This window comes from Paramisgurnus dabryanus, chromosome 17 (genome assembly GCF_030506205.2).
Source record: "Paramisgurnus dabryanus chromosome 17, PD_genome_1.1, whole genome shotgun sequence".
NCBI lineage: Eukaryota > Metazoa > Chordata > Actinopteri > Cypriniformes > Cobitidae > Paramisgurnus > Paramisgurnus dabryanus.
In genome coordinates this window covers 36,005,295-36,027,524 of record NC_133353.1, presented here as the reverse complement: position 1 = coordinate 36,027,524, position 22,230 = coordinate 36,005,295, and the positions used below count along the sequence as shown (strand labels likewise).

At 39.5% G+C, this 22,230-nt stretch overlaps 1 protein-coding gene across 1 annotated transcript in view; it reads right to left on the bottom strand.

The window, feature by feature from the left end:
• Window positions 1-3,449: 3,449 nt before the first annotated feature.
• pxdn (peroxidasin) overlaps window positions 3,450-22,230 on the bottom strand; it is a 45,201-nt gene continuing 26,420 nt past the window's right edge. The window contains exons 9-23 of the mRNA XM_065267320.2: window positions 22,038-22,207; window positions 21,274-21,546; window positions 21,073-21,189; window positions 20,689-20,847; window positions 18,110-18,222; window positions 17,835-17,991; window positions 16,455-16,563; window positions 13,054-13,211; window positions 11,052-12,555; window positions 10,835-10,969; window positions 9,530-9,738; window positions 7,523-7,637; window positions 7,288-7,411; window positions 6,051-6,164; window positions 3,450-5,298 (exon numbers count right to left, since the gene is read on the bottom strand). Of these exons, the coding sequence (XP_065123392.1) occupies window positions 5,173-5,298; window positions 6,051-6,164; window positions 7,288-7,411; window positions 7,523-7,637; window positions 9,530-9,738; window positions 10,835-10,969; window positions 11,052-12,555; window positions 13,054-13,211; window positions 16,455-16,563; window positions 17,835-17,991; window positions 18,110-18,222; window positions 20,689-20,847; window positions 21,073-21,189; window positions 21,274-21,546; window positions 22,038-22,207 (3,583 nt within the window). The 3' untranslated portion in view covers window positions 3,450-5,172. The remainder of the gene's footprint in view (window positions 5,299-6,050; window positions 6,165-7,287; window positions 7,412-7,522; window positions 7,638-9,529; window positions 9,739-10,834; window positions 10,970-11,051; window positions 12,556-13,053; window positions 13,212-16,454; window positions 16,564-17,834; window positions 17,992-18,109; window positions 18,223-20,688; window positions 20,848-21,072; window positions 21,190-21,273; window positions 21,547-22,037; window positions 22,208-22,230) is intronic.

The following is a 22,230-nucleotide window of genomic DNA, read 5'->3' as shown; positions in this document are numbered from 1 at the left end:
TTTTAAGGTAAGTGGTTGCAATCAGTTTATTTAAGCAACATTTAAACTAAAAAATCAGAAAAAAAAACAAAACAACTTTTGTTTAAATGTAAATTAAATAAATTGATTGCAACCACATTTAAATAAAAAAATTACCTTAAAAAATTGAGTTAATTGAATGAAACATTTTTTTTCAGACTCACAGTAAAATAACAGTGGTTATTACGGCTGTATGTATGATGATTTTACTTGTATATAAAATATTGTCATTATTAGTTTGCTTCCAGGCAAAGTTTGTTTCCAGAACAGGATGACCTTTATTTTTAAGAACTACACCTTTAACCCCTGACCTGTTATTGTAAAAGGTAAAGTCTTTTAAGAAAACAGGATCACCTTAACCCAAAAGATCAAAGTTTCATTCTGAAAACTCTCCTTTTGTTCCACATAGCAGTGATTTTACAAACAAGCTTCTCATGTGACCGGTGAATATTTACATGCATTGCATTTTTGGGTAAACATTTGGTTAAAGCGTCTCCTGACTGTGAAAAACATCCCTTGAATTCAATACCACTCACTGTCCTCTGATGAACCGTCTCATTCATATTTACTGCTTTCCTTTCAGATATGTGATGCTTATATTCCTGTCAGCCATTGAAACATTTACTTTTTCTCCGCTTGTAGGCGTTTCTGTGAGTCAGGGGTCCCCACGGAGAGATAAGCTTTAGTAAAGTCAGGGGCCACTTTATGGGGACTTGCATGCACGTATACAAGCTCACCAGATGGGGGGAGACTGCATGGCCTAATTCTGCGACTTGGCTTCTCTCCCGGGCTGAACCCTGAAAGAAAACATCTCATGTGTAGAGAATGTGTTGTTCAGCTCCCAGCCAACATTGCTCTGTTGTTTTGGGGGAAAAGATATTGCTGCTCTTTTTCTTTCAGCTTACAAAGTTAAAAGCATAGGGTTAATGTTCAGTGCGTGCAAGTAAGAGGACTCTTTGTCCAAAATCACCGCGTTTCTCTATTCCGGTGTTTCTTTAGATGTTCAGAGGGAAGTTGTGAGATACAAATAAAGAGATAACAGAGAAACACAGTGAAGCTCCAGACATCACACATTATTGACGACTTGTGCAACTTTCTGAGGATGTTTATTGGTGATGTCTTGCTCTCTGTCTGATACAAATCCTTAACCATTATGTTATGAGTTCAACGAGGTAGCGAAGCAAAAAATGCCTTTAAGGGTACAGAAATCAGATCTGCAAAGAACAGTGACAATAACCAGCAATAACTTCAATGTTTTTTGGACGCATGGAAAATTAACCATATTTTTGGTGGTATAAATGAAGTTACCATGTTTTTTTTTGGTGTATTGATTACTATTAGCAAAACCGTGGTTTTACTTCACCAAAACCTCATTCACACAGCACGTTGGTCCCAGAACATTTTTGTAAAATTGGCTTCTGTGTTAACGCAAACACGTGACGTAAATCTCCTGGGATCGCTCCCATAAAGAGGACTTAGCAGGGCCGGAGTGGGACTCATTTTCAGCCCTGGAGTTTCATGCCTTAGACCGGCCCACTTTAGTTCACGACTGACTATTAAAATAATATCTTTAAACCCTCAGTAGTATAAGTCTGCAGTAGTGCACTGTTCTCTGCAGCCTTGCAATTCACTGTATTTTTCAAATAATTTCATATTCCGTGCAAATGCAGGAATATGAAATTATATTTTTTGCCATAATCATGCATCCCTACCATAAGACCATAATATTACTAAAGTAAACTTATTCAAAAACTAAAGGAAACAAATGTGTTTGTGTTTTCCTCTATATTTCTATTTCTAAAAAATGGTGAGTCTTGAGATTAACTGTTGGGTTGATAACGTTTGGAAACCCCTGATATACAATACACAAGCAAGATTTATCAAGTATGCATTGGAAACAAATGGAAAAAATCTGTATCTTATTTTTTTAGTACTTAGATCATGTCTATTGCTAAATAACGTAGGCTAAGGTACATTGTGTTAAAAAAAAGAAAACATAATGGATATACTTTTGAAACGACTTTTTTCAAATAAACTAATGAGTTTTGCATCAAATAGATTTTTGTTCCTTGCAATAAACGATGAATAATGACTATTCATAGAGAGTTCATCTATGACTTGGATAAAAAAATACGTTTTGTAAATTCTTTTCCTTTTAGAGACCAGCCCGTTTGTTAAAAGACGCGCTCAAGTTTATTTAAAATGTAGACGCGCGGCCGGCAAGCGCACTCAATATAGACGCGTCTGAAACAAAACTCGTGTTCAAGTAAGTAGAAGACAGCGGCACGTCCTGCGTTTCCCATGCGTTTTAGATGTCAATGAACCTTAATGCAAGAATTCTTCCAATAAGTGGTCGGGACTCGGGACACAATCAACTTGTGCATAAAGCGGCGGGGACATCTCTCACCCGCAAATACGCGTCATCCCGGTGGCATGACAACACCGGCCCTCGTGGCCAAAAAAAACAGACCGGCCCACCGGGAATCCTCCCGGTTCTCCCTATGGCCAATCCGGGCCTGGGACTTAGTAACATTGCCGTAACATTCACGGAAAGCATTCTGTGTGAACAAGATGTGGGTGTTATCCCAACCAAAAGTTATGGTTCAGCTCTTTAAAGGGGACATATCTTGAAAATCTGACTTTTTTCATGTTTAAGTCCTATAATTGGGTGCTTTTATCAACCTAAAAAATGTGTAAAAGATCAACCCAGTAACAAAGTTTTGGTATTCTCTACAAGCATGTGAAAAATAAGTCATTGACATTTTGCTCCCCTTGTGATGTCAGAAGGGGATCTCATTATAATAATACCACCCCTTAATCACTATCCAAACACAGCATTGTCATTTAGTGCAGAGATCAGGACGCACCCAAAATGGCACATTTTTGTTCACACCTACAAAGTAAACATTTTAACTTGCTATAATAAATTATGATAATAAATGATATTTTGAGCTAAACTTCACATATGCACTCTGGGGACACCAAAGATTTATTTGACATCTTAAAAAAGACTTAAGTAACCATGTTTTTTGTTTTGTTTTACCTGTAGTAAAACCAAGGGAATTGACACTATATAATGTTTTACAGAAATAGAAGTCTGAAACCACAGGCGATGAACATGTGTTAACTATAACTTTCATGCAATGTAAGCTCTATTGGATTGTGTTTGACAACTCATCCTACAATTTACAGTCTGATATTCATAAACCATAGCATCATGGATCACCACAGAGTGAATAACTTGAGTTTACACCTTTATCATTTTGAATTCATTACTGCTAAACACCAAGATTATGGTTTGCAGACCTTATTGGGCTTTGCTGCAATACAGACACTTGAAGCTCTAGAGCCGAGTTATTGTTTATATTCTGCCGCACGAGACACCCACAATCTCATTCCTGAGATCTGATGTTTGATCACACTGAAAGACATTATTTGTTGGTTTACTTTTGCATTTTTATTGAAAATGACACAGTTTTCTATTTCATACGTGGTCATTTTATTATTGTTGAAATGTATACATTACAGTGCAAACAATCTTTGGCAAAAATACAAAACGTATGAGAATCGACTCGAGCGTGTTCAGTCCTGATGGGCAGTGCATTCCACCGCAGATGGGTACAGTTTGATTTTGGGGAAGTCGTAAGATCATTAGGGAGGGAAGGAACACCATTTGGGAGTAATAAAACCCTGACATGGACACAACCTGAGTGTCACATACTGTAGGAGACAATAACAAACATGAGAGTAAGAATACAAACCAAACAGTGATCCGTGATTATTAACCAGTCTGCAATGGGAATGCTTTTAAAGGGGTAGTAGTCTAGAAAGAAAAGGGACGTCTTTCACCATTGCAGTCCCTTTCATATGGCTTTATTTTAAGTGAGACCACACAAAAGAAAAGAGATAAATGATTGGCCTCTGTTATTAATGTGTCAAAGTTTACATCATTTGTAAACACAAAAGAAATCTGGATGATGCGAATGGAGAGAAGTGTGTACGCTTCAAGTGTTGTAACTGCAATTGTTTACATCCTTTATATCCTAACACTGTTTGAGGCCTGGAGGAAACATCTGAACCTTCATTCATAATAAGAACATAAGGAAATAAATACTGTGCTGGTGTGTTATAGAAACGTACAGTAACATCTTAACAGAGACCCTCGTGACGGAAACCTTCTACCTCCCGAAAACATCTTTCTGTCAAGGGAAAGCAAACCAAGTCTCGAGTTCGGGAAACAAACATTTGGTGATCAGTAGCGTTTCTCTTTCCCCATCGCAAATATTTGTATTCACATTTTTCTTCACGTGAGGAAGATCCAAAGCGGGAGATTCAGTCCTACATGTGTTCTGAATATGACACTACGCACCATAAACATTTACAGTACATAAACACGGGCGTAAGCGTTAACGCTTGACGAAAGACGTGTCTGAAGGGTGGCCAACATAACGTGTTTCTCTGTTCTCCGGTCGTGCATAAACACAATTTTCTGGCTGCACAAAGCAATCTGATTGGCTGATGCACACGTTGGCACTTGAAAAGTTGAGAAATGTTCAACTTCTGACATGACGTCGACGGATCCAGAATTCAATTCAGCAACGTATGACGTCACCCATTCAAAGTAAATGAGAAGCGTTAACTCTGACGCCCCGTGTGAATGTACCGTTAGTCAAAGTATAATCGCTTTGAATTTTATTTTTAGAGTAACTTCAAAACAACATTCGCTCAGATGTGGTTTTCAAAAGCATATGTGTGTATATATATATATGATGCATTGTATATTGCAAAACAATAAAACGCATAAAACAATACTTTTAAGACTCGGGTAAAATAGCACCAGTTCTTAGCATCTCCCACCTGAGAATGCTCCCGGACAGATGACGTGTCCAGAGACGTTTCATTGGCTGGGGTCACGCCGTCAATGAGCAACTCCGGGTGTCATCCGAGGCCTGAGGGAGGGAGTCCCACATTCATCCATCTGTCCATTCAAATACTTCAAGACAGATAATGCGCGTTTATGCTTCTTGTCTTGCCAGGTGAAGTGGTGGGCGCTATTAAAACATACCAATACATAGCAAACAATAAAAAACCCTGAAAGATGACAAAAAACATGGGGACGTGAGCTCACGGTCACATCGGTTAAGTGTCCTGAGGTTATATGTGATGTTCATTATCCTGCTGTTGGTGGAGACACACGGGACAACACGAGCCTTTAGGTGTCACGGGATTCACGCATGCCGCCGGCGAGCACTTTTCAACGAAACACGTCACCTGGGGCTCCTGACAGAGATGGGAGAGTAAAAGACAAATGAGCAGGTACAAAAGTAAAGTAGACTTTTACATTCACAACAAGCTAACGTCACACATCAGAGCCCCACTACGGAGCCCCTAAAGGGACATGGAGAAAAACTAAATAAAGTTTTGTTTCGTTTGCACATTTGAAATTATCGTGTGCACACGTGAAACTATCAAACGAAACTTTTTAAACAAATTCTGCACATGAAGGTTCCATGTGAGCACGGGAAGGTTTCATGCAAAACTAAACTTAAAAAAAAAATTCTGCACATGAAAGTTTCACGTGAGCACATGAAACTAAACTTTTAGTTTTTTTTACTCCAATGTCACCTTAGGGGCTCATAACCCCACTGCTCCATATGGTAAACATTTTTATAAATAAATTTCTTTGGCAAAAAATATGTTTTAAATATATGAAATTTGACTGTATTTCCTTGGATTGAAGTCAAAATGCATTTGAAATGCTTTAGAAATATATTTTTGCAATTTTTGTAACCATTTTTGTATATTTTATAATTAAAGAATATGTTTCTGACATATTCTTTGCCGTATGGGGCATACTGTGAATCAGATTGAGCAATTCCAGCATGTGACTGTATCTGAATTATTTTTTTCTTAATTCCCAATATGTAAAGAATGTAAAGTTTCAAGTTTAGTTTCAAAGATGAGACCAGTTGCCAGAAAAGAGAGATGGGTGAGAGAGAAAGGGGGAAAGATGTGTACTGAAGTGAACTTACTTTACACTGACACATGGTGCAGTGGTTCTTCTTCCAGCTTTCTCCGTCTTCTCGTTCTCTTCCCTCCTCATCAGTGCAGCCGCTCTTACTCAGACGGCCTTCAAGTCTTTTTATCTGTCAGAGATAAAGTGATTTTACACTTCTCAGATCATCTTTACATTCTCAATTCTGTTAATGCCCCTCAACACAGTTACACCTCGCTGCATTGAAAACAAAGTGTGACAGAGAGGATAGTATGACATATTAGTCTGAAACTAAATTAAAATCACATTGCCTGAGTCTCCACTTGCCTGAATTTTATGCATGTCAAATAAGTTAAGGGTCTTGTAAATCATTTCAGCTCCATTCCACTGAGATGTGCATTCCCTCAAGTGGGCTTAAAGTCTAAAAACACATGCTGTTATCTGATCTGATGTTTGGATATGCTGTTTAACGCAGGGCCACATAGTGGTCTCTTCAGATCATGTTAATGTCACTCTTTCCTCAGCTAATCCTCAGTTTCCTGTGTCAGATTCAGATTCTTGATCAAAGACATTCAGCTCTTATACAACTCAGTGTGTAGTTCTTGAAAACATGGACAAATATGATTATTGAAGCCGGTTCAAAGCATATCTTCTTCCTGTTACATATTTTAATAATCATAATTCTTAATACAAACACTTCCATATCAGAAAGATAGGAATCAAGAATTGCTCATTCAAAATTTCAGCCTTAAAGGTGCCAAAGAATGCATTATAATACGTTAATAAATGTTAATAAGATGTTACATTGTTTTCTGATATCTACACAGAAGGTTTGTGACTTTATTAAGTGCAAAAATGATCGAGAAACAGTTTTACATGTCCATTTACAACCCTAGGATTTGCCTTTCGTATAAAATGGTCTATTATTACCTTATTCGGAAGGGTCATGAATAATAATGTTGAGCTCTGCTCTGATTGGCTGTAATAATTGATTTAGTCAAACGACTTCAGAATATCCAATGTGAAGTGGAAATATAAAAGTGAGCAGATATTCTCACACGTGTTTTTAATCAGGGAAACATCTGGAAAGTTTAAATTCTTGGCCTGTTTAACTGGAGTGTAAAAGTATCTCGCTGTCAGTGCCAAATGTGTCTGGGCAGAAATCAGTAGTTTTTCTAAATTCAGTTCACCGACACAAAGTCTATCAATGCTTAAAACTGTAAATGCTTGTTGTTTCTAAGGTTGGATATAACAGATGAACATCACATCCTAACCTGTTTTCGTAAACTCGTGATAGTTTTTTGCATGTCTGTAACAAAGTCCTGGAAATCCTTGACTGTGGGTTCAGTGCTTGACTGTGGTGATACATTTATGTTAGCTTGAGCATCTCTCAAAGTGCTGAAAAACCAAATAAAATAACAGTGTGAATAAATTATTATGACTCTGATTCATGGTAAGTCTTTCTCACACGTCACACAGGAGCAGGAATGCAGACATTGTGAGTTTTACCTGTGGTTATCTGTGATGTTACTGCCAGGTTTCTCCTCAGCATAGCTGTGCTCCACTGACCTCCGACCTCTGAAGTGGTATGACAGGGCATTGAACTGACCTTTGGTGCGACAGTCTGCGGGAGAAAAACATAATATTAACACGAATAATCATCTGTCACTCTTAAAAACTAAACTGAGTGCATGTAAACACAAACACATAACCATTTGGGAATAACCACCAAACCAGTCACCCTGAAACTGAAATAAAAAACCAATGACAACTTCATGATAACTTTTTGTTTGTAACTCATCCGTTTTAATTATATTAAGCCTTTCAATTCTGCATAGTTAAGGGCGTGGCCACTTGAGTGACAGATGGATTGCCTCGGTCACTACCATTGAGCTGGGGGGGAGGTTTCAGGCACCTCAGCTCCACCCACATTCCACCTCTTTACCCATTTTTGGTTATCTGGAAGTGATGCATGGTGACGCCATGCAAAGACGGTGACTCCCACTTTGGGCTTTAAACAGTCCTTCCAGAAAAACATGTTTTCTTAAAAATGCGATGGAATATGCGGGATATTTAGCAATTTTATGCGATGAAATTGCGTGAACTTGCCAAAAGTGCGTGAACTTGCAAAAACTGTTTGCAGCTTTTCATGGATTAATTACGTGACTTTCTAACATTCCCATGACAACATGGCTGTGCTTGTGTGAAGTAAATGCAACATTTTTCAACTTTCTGCTAAGATATATGTGATTTTTTGCTACAAAATGCAGGGACTATGAAATCATGCAAGCTCCGCATATTTTGCAAGCAGAAATCTTAAATTTATGTGGTGAAAGTGCGGCGTATTGAAAAAATGCAGCCCCCCGCATAAATATGCAGACTTTGGCTGATAATGAATTGAATCATGCGATCACATTATCGTGTTTTTCTGGAGGGACTGTATAAAAATGCTCTTTAGAAACCTACAGGTCACATACAGGTCCATGTTTTATACAGTCTATGTTAAAAACGTTTTATAATATTGTAGTGTTTTTTTGTAATTTTTTTTTTTTAAATGTACGTGCCCTCATAATCTTTCATTCAAAGAGGCTATCGGAGGCTTGTTTATGCCCGGGAAAACATTGCAATGATTAGCAATTAGCATCATGGCCCAACTTCCAACGATCCAATCACTACTCGATGGATGACATCAAGTCCCGCCCTACATTTTTCCTCATTGTATAATCCATATCCCTCGGATATATGTCACGATAGTAAGACGACAATCGCTACTTACGTTTCATGGTGACTTTAATGTACTGTGTGATATGCATAATATAGTCAAAAATCACGATCTCTTGTTATATAAGGACACTAAATTCATCATAATCTAGACAAACTTCAAGGTCAATGTCCTGACCTCAGAACAGTCTACTTAAGAAAGCTGCTCACGGTCATTGAGTGCAAGAATGTTGACAGTAAAAGTGTGGGTCACTACAAAAGATGCAGCTACTAGATAGAAATCAAAGGCAATGTTGAAATTCCAGTGAACAATTTGCTTCAATCTGATAACTAATACAAAAATAAATGAGGGCAACTCTACGTCACATAGCCTGCATGCATCTGATAACATCTTTTCATAGGACTCCACAGTGAAGTGTGATTTTGCAATATGATGATTCTGGATCAACATCTACGTTGGTCCTGGACTATCAACTGATCAGATTTCAGTGTTAGCCCTAGGGCTGGGGTTGTGGCTTATAAACCAGTCATTTGTCCCATTATGTCAACATGCCTGATTTAGGGGTAGTCTTTGTTTAGAAATGTTTCTTTAGCATTTGTTTCTGGACCAGCAAAATATCCAAAAACATATTTTATTTTATTGTCACCTTTCAAACATGGGAGTTATGAAAATGTTTACCTAAATATGTTACATAATTGGGTTTATAAGGTGAAACAGGTTCCTATTCTGTATTACCAAGCTCAACCCTAAAAAAAGCATTCATGGTTTAAATCAATTAAGAGAGAGTCTTGTACCTTCACAACAGTCCTGCCACATCCGCAGGTCAATCTTGGGCAGGTCATCACAACTCCCATAGCCATGAGGAAGCTCTGCCACACTGAAGACATCTGATTGGATGCGGGTGATGTTGTCACCATTGTCACACAGCACACGGGCGAGAGACGTCTGCTTCAACTGAGTCAACTGTGCAGGGGTGAAAACGCCTGGGTTCTCGTACCAAAACCTACATCATCATCATCACCAAAAGAACAAAAAAGTTTTTTTTTTTTTCAAATTTTCCATGATTGTTTTTTATTGCTACCGCCCCTAACCCCTAATTGTTGTCTTTTATTCTATAGACCCCTTCAAGGTTTGTAAACATTGAATGACGATTGGGTGCGCGCGCAGCATGGGCTCAAACTGTTCATACCATCTAGGCTTTCTAGTTTAATCTAACAGGGCTGAAAAATGATGACTTACCTGAAATGAAGTGAGCACTACAAACACAAGCCTCTTTGATCTTTGCATTGTCCCAGTCTGCACGTTTAATTGCTTGCAGCCACAGATGTTGTATTTTTGTTTTTGAGATTCTGCAGGAATCCCGAAAAACTTAACGGCAGACCTGGTGCGATTTTCAAAGCCCACCACGCGAGTAGGCATTCAACTCAATCTGCTGTAATGACTTTTCTGACCCCAACATGCACAGTGAGAACCGCCTGTGACGTGAACTGTGAAGGGGTCTATAGGTTGAGCCTTAAGTTGACATTAATCTAATTGAGAAATGTTTTCAAAACAGGTTTGGATTTTTCCGTTAGTCACCGCAAGAATGACGTTGAGTCACGTCTAGGACGGAGGTATTGTAAACCGGAGGTGCACATTAAATAGCGCGAGCTTCGTCAGATAGCGTCTACTTCAAAATGCAAAATATACGTTAGCAGCCAATGTTAATCATTAATGATTTGGGACAAATATGATGTTATTTAATGTTAAACTATGTGAGTGGCGCTGTGTGGCGCGACAGGGATTTGAACAACTTCCTGAGTCACAGTTGGGTGGCGCGGACAGGCGCCACCTGGCGGCGCCGGTGTGCGTATACTCATAGAAAACAATGTGTCCGATTTTTTTAGAACGGCGCGGCGCAGCGCTGTGCAACGCTGCGCGGCCGGTGTGCGATCCCCTTTAGACCCAAATCTTGGGTTTTCGGATCTAAGTGGAAACAACTTGAAGATCTCTAGTTCAAACTCATGACCTTTAGCACTGCTACACAATGCTTAAACACTAAGCTATACAGGAGTGTACTCATGTATTAAAATATGATGTGGGCTGGATATAAGTCTTACCTGTCACCATCTCTCAGCCGTTTAAACTGGGTTGCCAGTAAACACATCAGAGTTGGTCCCAGTCTGCTGCCGGGCACCAGGTCTTCAGCCATCAGAGCAGGAAACAAGTCAATATTCAGCGGTGTGCCATAGAGTCTGGGAAAAAACAGATCATTATACCCAGTGAAAAAGCCTAGAGTTGCATTCAATAATATTAGATATCGAGACCTTTGCTTACCTTTGAAGCTTTTCCCGTACGCTGGGGTTCTGAATCTCATTCCTCAGATCCTCAAACGTCTGAGCGGATGAAAGATTGCAAAACACTCGGTAGTCATTATACGGTGGGATACCGTGATCACGACCCCGCTGAATGTTCATGGCGGCGAGGTCCAGCGCCACGGCGTGCGCCATGGAGAAAAGCCTTTCCGTAAGCTCCGTGTTAAGCAGTTGAGTGGACACTCGCATTTTTCCTGCAACTCCATACAGGCCGCGGAGCAGCGGATCGATGCCTCCTTCATTTACGATGCGGAAAGGCGAGAAGAAAGCTTTGTGCAGCAGAATGTGTCCTTGCTGGATGGGCTCAAAGTTTTCATCCAACCGATACAGAATGGGATTAATGAGCGTGTGGCCAAAGCGGAAGGCAGCGGTCGCAAAAGCATTGAGGATACCAGAATTGATATTGGGTTCATAGCCATTATATTCACCCATGATCCTCATTCCTGCCTCACCGAGTATCTTGGGCAGCCAATGGCTGTAGGTTACGTGCTGCATCTGGGCTCCAACTATCTTCCGTGCCTCGTGGTAAATGGTGTCACCGTCCCAGTGCGGGTTGAGGCGCAGCAACTCGTTCGCAATGCGATTATGTTCGCGAAACCAAACCGTGTGCATAGCTGTCAGCCCAAGCTGCTCGTTGGCTCGATGATCACCAGCTAGGAAGCAAGGGATGGGGCTTTCGTTCTCATCTCTCATGCACTCGGTCGGTGGCCCGGTGGCGAACGGCAGCAACGGCTTGCCGGTGCGCTGAACGATACCCTGCCGTAACATCCCTCTGTGGCTGGCCAAGTCACGGATCTCTTCTGCCTCGTGCTTCGAGCTGCCGTACACGTTGGAAGCGTCGATGTAGGAGGTGAGCTGGTTCATCTGTTCACGTGGATAAACCGAATTCATGAGCAGAGAGGTCATTCCGCTACCGCAAACAGGACTGGAGCGCACGAAGAACATGCAACGCGCTCCACTGCGTCGCTGCCGAGGGTCGTTGGGTGGAAACATGATTGGAAAGCAAGGTGGGTCGTTGGTGCACACCGAAGTACACAACTGTCCATCTGAAAAACGGGACTGGCTAAGGGATACGACGGTCGAATCCAAGTCGTGGTCCAAGAACTGGCCCCATTGCATGAGCATATGGGTATAGCGATCGTCAGGGGTGATGGTCTCTGTCCCGATCATGGTGGTAGACACGAGCCGTGGAAGTGGCAGAGGCGAGCCGTTGTGCAATCTTTGAATGGTACCACGAGGGAGATTGAATCCGTTGTCGTAGACGGGCTTGAGCAAGCGCTCGAAGGCAGTGAGCGAGGCTCCCCACATCGGGTGCTGCAGGTTGTTACACGTGCCATCGTGGGTGCGATACTTCTGGTGGAAGCAGATATCCGAGCAGTTGTTGAAGCGTCGATGGGCTCTGCAGCCAGACAGGTTAGCAATCATATCCAGGAAACGTGGTGACACCAAATCATTGTAGCGGAAGGCTGAGAAATCAGAACATGGCTTGTTAAATGCGTCTCTTTAAGCTTACAATTAATTTGTTTTATACATTGAGAAGTCAGCAATAAATATATATATAGCTCTTCTTGGTGTCTGTGCATGTTGCTTAAAGGTAAAACACTTAGATCGGGGCAGGACCTGTACAAACATGTAAGGCCATTCAGCAATCATATGGCAATGAAAGCCGTGCTGTTGTCATCATCAGAAATAACAATGTCGTCTCTGTGGCAGTACAAAGAGCCACAGTGTCTGTTGAGCTTTAGTAGCTGTTATTTCTGTACACACATTTCATTTGTCATACACAAGTCGTGCATACTCATGTCAACTACTACTAATAATATCAAGATGGTATTTGTATATGCCTATGCATTGCTGAAATAATAGACTAGTATGGTAACTATTGTAAAAATGTTTGTAGTAATGATATGATGGTGATGCATGTTTTTAATAAAGCAGAAGAAAGGGGTGTCTTTGTGTGATACCTGTTCCATTAGTGTCCACCATGAGGCCCTGGTTAACATGTCTCTGAATGAGGAGTAACGTCTGCTCAAAAATCTCTCCAGCTCTGGCCTGCTCCACTGTGTAAGGGTCCCGAGGATATCGGAAAAGAGCCAGCAGCTCGGCTGGGGTACGCGGAGATCTAACAATAGTGAGAGTGAACAACAAATTATCTCTGCTTAGTGTTAAGCATTTACACATTGTGGAAGACTGTCTTAGGCCCTATATCCACCAAACCATTTAAATGCATTATTTAGCTTAGCTATTTAGTTACCATGATAATTTTGTTTTGTTTATCAGCCATGTACGATGAGCTGGTTGGTTGGTGTGGTTTTTATCCCGCTCCTCCCCGCGGTCATTGGATTACTTAGAAAAAAATTACAAGAGCTACGTTTACATGGACATATTTTACCTCAATCGGTATGAAATCATTCTGATTGATAATCCCATAGATATGTATAAAGGCTAGATGTGCTGGTCTCTAACGTCATCACCTGGCGGCCATCTTACCACAGGCAGCTTGCTCACTCGGTGCATTGAGTTTAAATGGTGCAGGTACTTTTAAATGACCATAACTTGCTTAAATTTTTACCGATTTCCAAACGGCTTGGTTTGTTATAAACATCAAAGATGTACCTATAACACTGCATACTTATACTACAAAAAAAAAAAATGTTAAAGAATCCAGAATTATCACCATGTTAAAAACGTTTGTAAGAAACCAAACCGTTTGAAAATTAGTCGAAAATTTTGCAAGTTATGGTCATTTAAAAGTACCTGCACCATTAAACTCAATGTTACAAGTAAGCGAGCTGCCTGTGGTAAGATGGCCGCCAGGTGATGACGTTAGAGACCAGCACATCTAGCCTTTATACATATATTTGGATAATCTTATCATAGCTTTTACATGAACTGATCGAAATAATGTGCGTGTTTATATGGCACATGCGTCAAATCAGATTTGATCATTTGACATGCGCACATTGCACATACTGTATGGTTTGGCGCTGTTTCAAGATACGCATACAAACCATCCCAAAATCGCTGGGCATCTATTTCAGATCTATTTCGGATTGAACATTTAAACTGATTATAATTGTCCATGTAAACACAGCTATTGATGAGCTCAGCGTTCCACCCAAAGTTGAACATTTCTCTTGGTGCCCAGCGCGGACAAAACTATTGAAAACATGTGACGGCCGCAGGAGAAACGTTCCAGTGGACAAAGGAGTATATTTGATTCTGAAATCTTCACAAAATGCTGTGAAACAAATGTGTTTTTTAATACATTCAATGCCTGGTTCACACAAAAATGAAAACTCTGTCATTTTTTAATCACCCTTGAGTTTTATAAACCTGTATACATTTCATTGTTTTGCTGAACACAAAGATATTTGTAATTTAGCAGGAAACACAAGCACGTGCTTAAAAACAGATTGGTTACAAACCTTGCTCAAAATATCTTTCTTTGTGTTTAGCACAACAAAGACATTTATTCAGGTTTGTATAAAAACTTGAGAGTGAGTAAATGATGACAACATTTTTGGGTGAACTTTCCCTTTAAGACGCTTGACTCTGAAAAAATAAAATGCATTTTTAAATGTTACACACAGCTGATTTTAAATAACAGCTATGTTTATTTTATCTTCTAAATGTGATTAACTACAATCTTTTATTTATTTACACTGTGGTTATTTGAGTGTACCAGATTAAACAAAGAACAAGCACTTTGCCAAAGTTAACAGTCACCCATTGCCCCGAAAACTGTTGGAGTGAACTCAAATAAAAACGAAAGAACATTAAAATCTTACAGCATTGATGTCATTTTTTTAACGCTGTGTAATAGTTCGGCCTGATAAAACTATATTATCTCAAGAACACAGCAGGTGTTAGTTTAAAACAGTATAACATTTGTGCCAAACATGGCAGTGTTTGGTCTTGGACAACATTATTTGTTAAAAAACATTTTATCTTGCCAACTTTATATTAAACACAAAATCAATGCTTTCTGTAAAAATATGACATCAGTTTTCAAATTCAACACAGACTTTAGTAATCTCTTTTGACAAGGAAATAATTATCTTTCTTCAGACTTCTTGCAAATAAATATTTGTCTAAGAGAAATGTCTTCAGCTACAAAACACAAAGACATCTCAATTTTCCAATGTTGGCTTGACAGTTTTGTTTACCTAAAAATGAAAATATGTAAGAGCGGAAGAATGTATATGTGGCCTGCTGATCATCTTTAACATTCTCTTTTAAGCCAGTATACACTAAACCGATGCCAAAAAACTAAGCCAACCGTGTTGTTGCCTCATGTTGCGTGCGGCTGAACACAATCGCAAAGACCACAGCCAACCAGCACATAGAGAGGAAATAAGTCTCAAACACCAGCAGGTGGCAGTAATCTTTATTTATCTTTCAAATGACGAAATTAGGAGCTCAAGTATGACTGTAAATATACAAACTGGATGTACAAAGCTTTGATTTTTTACTATTTTCACAGTTATTGTTACTGTAGCTAAACTGGCAGAGCATTGCGTTAGCAGTGCAAAGTATTTTAAGTTTTGGCTTGTGAGAAGTTGACATAACTTAAAAAATGAAGTTAAACTATTTCAACTTGATTTTATAAGTTAAAGTACCATAAAAATATATGTTGATTTGAAATGCTTCATATTTTTCACAATGTATAAATTCTTCATATAAAGAGTATAAAATATAAGACTTGTTTAACTTCTTTATTTACCATTACAGCATCCATGGCTATATTCATGCCGAGAATCGGTTTATCCATAGACAAGTTAATCCACACACAGGTTGGAAAAGGGGCAATTACAGTATCTCCAATTGACCTGATAGCAAAACCGGAATACCCGGAGTAAACCCACGTTGACCCAGAGAGAATATACAAACTCCACCCAATTAGCCGGGGCCGTCTTGATGTGAGGCAAAGGTGCCACTGTGCACTGACGTTGTGTCTTGAGCATTAGGTTTAAAAACTAAAGTTGACACACTATGACAATCCATATCATGAAAGCAGTTCTTCTTTGTTGTTAAAAGTGTTAAACATCTGGACGTAGCATAAACAATGCAAGCGACACTGTGAGCTGTAATGGCAATCATCACAAGTTTACTGTTTATATAAACATCAAGTTGTCCTATGGATATTGAAAAACAAAAATAAGTCATTTTTCATTTTGTGCTAAAATTGCATTTTATTTTTGGTTGAAATGTGAACAACTCCACTGATTCAAGGCCGAAGTGCACAGGCTTTCTTTCCAGTGACCAGCCTGTGTTCAGGACATGAATGGTCTCAGTAAATTCCTGATTCCTGATTGTGACTCACAGCAAAAAAAAAAAGTTACTATTATACACTTTAGCTCACCCGTCAAAGAGCTGCCTCCTGGTAGAGTCTATTGCACTGTTTATACTCCGAATGGCCTCTTCAAGGGAAGTTGAGACGAATGGATCGCCCTCCCTGCTCACCTGTGGGACTGGACACACAATGCAATCCAATCTTATAGACTGATGTTATTTCTCTGCAGATAGGATGAGAAAACTAAACAATATCAGAGGCTCCATGCATTAGATAATTACATATCAGCTAGTAAAAGGTCTGGTTTCACAGACAAGGCTTAGGTAAATTAAACATGGCTTAGAAAAAGACGTTACTGGTATGTGTCTTGAGACAAATCAATGGCACTGACATATTTTAAGATCCATAAGTGTAAGTTATTTTCAGTTGAGACAGTTCAAACATGTGTTTTACTTTGGGACAAGTCTTAAGCCTTGTCTGTGAAACCATGAGAAAGAGTTTTACATAAATAAGATGAATTATTATTTAATGTGAATGAAAGATATATATAGTTTTATGTGTCCTTTATAGTGTAACCAGTCCATTACCTTGTCATTGTACAGTATGTGGATAATACGAGGGTTTCAATTTGACAAATTGCAAAAACAACTTTTACTCAACTAGTTTCCTGGGAATTCATCTGTCTGCCAAACGGATAGTCCCGCCTCAAACTTAAACCATTGGTGGAGCTAGTGGAATGCCACAGTGTTTACAATTTTCAAGGAAATACACATTAGCCCTTTTCACACAGACATTACGGCAAATACACAGAAAATGCATCCAGAATTTGTCAGGGATTGTTTGATTTTTGGTTCATTCATCACGCTGCCAATGATTCTCCGAAATCTGTGCGTGCATTCACACAAAACACGTGACATATTTAAAGTCCTGCACTTGGTTTTTTCCACAGCGTCCGTGATTTCTCACTTAAGAAACGACGTGTGTGCATTTTTGTTTATGACTAGATCATAAGGAGCGCGTGATGCACTTTTCTGTGTCATGCTGGTGAATGATCTCAACTTCAGCGCTGATATTGACAAGCTCCCTGATCTCTGCTTCAGTCCAGTTTGCAGACATTTCTTGTCGTGAATCTTGATCTGAGGTTAAATCTTTAAAACTTCTTGTTGCGATGACACACGCGCCCTCACTACGACACTAGAATGCTTTCTGTGAATGTTACGGAAATACTACTACAGTAGGTCCTCTTTACGGGAGCGATCCCAGAACATTTACGTGTTTGTGTTCACACAGAAGCCTCTTTTTTACAAAACATTTCTGGAAACAAAGTGCTGTGTGAATGAGGTCATACAAACGTTGTGACACACACTTTTAACGCGTTAGCAAAGCATAATCATGAAAGCCATGAAGGGTAAAAAGAGGACAGGACAGAATGAGACAGTTGTTTCTTACCTTGCACCGTTAGCACCATACTCGATGAGGAATAACCTATGGAGTTACGAGCTACACACTCGTATCTTCCTCCATCAGCAAGGCCCACATCATTCACTAACAGATAACCGTCAGGACTGATATGAAACTTCCCGCTCTCTGTTATCTGGACTCCATCCTGCAGATCAGGACCAAAGATTATTTCAGTAAGAACGAGGAGAGTCCCACTGAGACAACAGTGCCGGAAATAGATGGATGGACGTTGTTAGGTTCTGGGAATAGCCCATTGGTCTAACCTTGCTCCATGTGAGGATAGGTGTGGGCTCACTCAGAGCACTGCATGGAATCTGGACATCTGATCCAGACTCCACAGTCAAATCCCTTGGAGCATTTGTGAAAACAGGCCTTACTGATGATGTAAAAACACATGTTAATGATTACAGCGCACAGAAAAACAGCTGCATCCATCATGAGATGAGACGCATACATGGCATCTACAGAGCATGCACGGGTCATACGTGGTCTCGAGTTTTCAAGGTATTGTAATTACGATGAAGTCGATGAAAGGGCAAGAGGTTTAGTCGAAGACACGTGAGTCAACAAAGCCAATGTGGACTGGCATGTCAAAAAAAGCTTCAGTGAAACATCAAAGCAATGAGCTGGAGGTTTAAAATCACTCTATCCTGTGAGAAGATCCTTAAAGTCAAGTGCTAAATGTTCAGCGTATGAGACTCATGAGTAACTGTTAACTCGCATTTCTTACATCAGTTACTGTGATGCTGCTGTAAGTAAAACCAGGCATGAGCTAAACCAAAGCCCTGGTTTCACAGTAAACACTGGCGGTTGTTATTAATTGTGTTACTGTTAACTACCATTACTACATGGAAAACATCTCGCCATGTGGGAATTTCAAAGCGGTGAGCTTTGCTAGCCACTCCACAAGCCTGTAATAAAGCTTAAGAGCCGGTTTAAAGGCATTCACGTGCAGAGACATGGTCCTACATCTGTCATTGAGGTTTTATGGAGGCATTGTTGTTTTAATTGTAGGCTTCAGTTGTGGCATAATGACAAATTAGTTTATGAAGACAACCCTCCTTTTCTCTTAGTAACATCATGTCTGTTCTTGTCTCAAAGGTTGGATGACATGAAGGTTTTACTAAATGATTACAAATTTTGTAAATTATAAAAAAGTTACATATGAGGAGTTCAGATGCAAAACCCTCTAAGTGCGTCTGACATGTTTTTTTTTTATAAATGAGCATTTTTTATCAAGTTTACTAGGTTCACTTTAATGATAATAAAAAAGTTATTAGTCAGTAATTGAAATGCTTTATTTTCAAGTGTCACTTTAGTAATTTCTTTTTTTTTTTAAAGATATTTTTTGGTCCATTTTGCCTTTTTTGATAGACAGTAATTGAGAGGTTACAGGGTGAAGAGAGGGGTATGGGATCGGCAAAGGACCTCGAGCCGGAATTCAAACTCGGGTCACCGGAAGTGCGTCTGCACCATATGTCAGAGCACTATCCACTACACCATTGGCTCCGACCAATTTAGTCATTACATTGGTCTCTCATTGCAAAACCTTTTTTGTGCATGCAAGTTTTTTTGGCAAAACCTCCACTTCTTTAGACAAGACAGTAAACAGTTGCAAAATCACTCAAGATGCAACTAGAAACAATGCAAATGATGAAAGTCAGAATGTAAAAATGAAGAAACTAACCCACACATTAAGATGCACAGTAATTTTTGTATTTCTGAATAATCTGAGGACGGGATTAAGCAGATTTGAAGCAAAGGTATTTGATGAACACATAATATGTGGCGAAAGCATTCGGTTAATATCATTTTTGACAGTGGTGGCATTTAGCAACCTTCGAATCTTAGCTCCTTATATTTAGATGAACTTTTTTACTTTAATATTATATACCAGACTCATCAATTTGTGAAAAATCTAATAATTAGTGATGCACCAATGTATCGGCCGCCGATATTTATCGGCCGATTTTTGATGAATTTGAAACCATCGGCATATCGGCAATAGCACGAGAAAGGCCGATACCAATTGTTTATTAATTAACTGCATAAAGAAATCCATTATATGTAAAAAAAAATTAGTTAATGTTGTTAATAAAAATAAATGCTGAATAGCAAAAAACACCTTTTAAGGTTGTCATGCTGTCTTATTATATTTTTTTGGCTTAATTTGTGCCTAACTTATTATGTTGGTCAGTTAAATGTTAATTAGATCCAATCCATGTTCAGTAAAAATAATTTGATGCAGAAATAAACTAGCTAATAGACCAACTGTATAGTATTGTGTACAAGTGTTTAATATCGGTATCGGCCAGAAGTTGTCTGTTTAAATCGGTATCGCCCCCAAAATATCCTATCGGTACATCCCTACTAATAATCATATTTAAAGGGACAATTTAAGTAGGATTTACCCCCATCTAGTGGTGAAATTGCATTTTGCATTCAAACGAACAGTGCTCTCTAGCGCCTCGCTTTTCCAAATGCATGTTGCAACTACGGTAGCCGTTATGTAATCACTGATCTCCTTGTTTGGTTTCAGCTGGTTCACGTGTTCTGAATGAAAACATGTTGTGGAAACGCGTTGGTAGGCTAGTGCTTTTTGTCCCTCTCTGCTATTATAGTTTATTAATACGGCGGAATGACATGGAAGCCTCCTTGGACTTACGAAGCTTACAAAGAAAAGTCAGATCATTGGAAGAGGTCATTTGACACCAATGAGGACATATTTTTGAATAGAGACATTGATTTTGATTAATAAAACACTTAAAACCCTACTTACAGTCCCTTTAATAAAATAATTACCAGTACTTCAAAATAAACCATCTAGTGATTTTGTTCTCACCGGACTGAAGGATGTTCAGTTGAACAGCTGCTCTGGCAGTGCCAACAGGACTGACCGCTTGGCATTCGTACTGGCCTTGGTCATGAAGAGCCACACGGCTGATTCGCAAGCTGCCCGTGGAAAGGATAACATGTCTTCTGTCATTGGGCAGAGAGCTGCCTATGGTAGAAGAACGAGACGTTCAGTTATTTCACCACAATTGAAAACAAACCGCAAACAGATGACACACTGACTGATAGTAATGATCTTTGAATGTGTCCTTGGTCTGGGTTCAGTAAAGTTAAACATTTTTGACAGGATCTGTGCAATCATTTCAACAAATTCTCAACAAGCACTTATATTAACGACTTGGGTAGACAGTTGAAAAGTGAAAGACAATCGTACCGCCACGTGTCCACGCTATGACCGGTTGAGGGTAACCACTGGCTTCGCAGTGAAAATCGACTGTGTGACCTTCCAACACTGACTGATCCTGAGGAGTCACCGTGAACTGAGGGCGAGCTGGTGAGAGAATTTTAAAGTAAATATACACCAATAAAATAAATAATTTGTAATTGTTTGAACTGTAAAAAGTGAATTACTTACCTTGTACTATAATATTAGCATTGGCACGGATGGTATCAATATTGTTGCTTGCGAAGCAGGTGTACTGTCCTCCATCAGCTTGATTGACATTCTGAATGTAGAGACCTCCAGAAGGTGTGATGTTGATGCGAGTATCCACCGGCAAGGCCGTTTGGTCTCCTTTAGTCCAGGTGATACGAGGCTGTGGCTGACCCGTGGCACTGCACTCCAGGGTCACGCTTTCACCCACCAGAACCTCTGTGTTCTGCGGCTGGATCACAAAACTGGGACGAGCTGGATGTATAAAAGCTTCTGTCAGTAAGGCTTCGTGGAGTAAAAGACAACATTATTTGTCATAAAATACCCAAATTTGTGAGCTATTTGTTAACGCCTTAGCATGTTTCAGCCTTTGGGCAAATACTTTCACCTCATATTTATGTGGTTTCAGCTCAGATTATGACTTTTGATGGACAACAACAAAAAAATTGAGGCAACTAAAATCTGTTTTACTGCAATATTACTGAATGGTTTACTTCAGCCACTATTATTATTTATTCACTTGTACTTCTAAAGGTAAAATACTTTTTACAGCACATAAGTTATATGGAGTACTTTATGATAATATTATTTTTGTTTTTTGAAAGTTGACAGGGGTGGTTTTTAAGAACTGTCATATTATGGATAAGGATTCTGATGTACCATACTGTAGAAAAAATAGATTTTTGGGATGACACAAGTTTTATTTTTGGGCAAACTATTCATTTGATTGGCCCCAGCAAACTCACATGGTGATCTGAAGTATCGTAAGGTGACCTCAGAGGTCTTCACCTCTCCGGCCACATTTTTGGCCATGCACTGATACACGCCCTGATCCGTCTCGCGGGTGTCCTGAATCATCAGGGTTCCATCTTCAAGAAGATTCAGACGAGTGTCGTCCCTCATGTTCAGAGCATTGCTGATAAAAAAGATTTTGTTTAC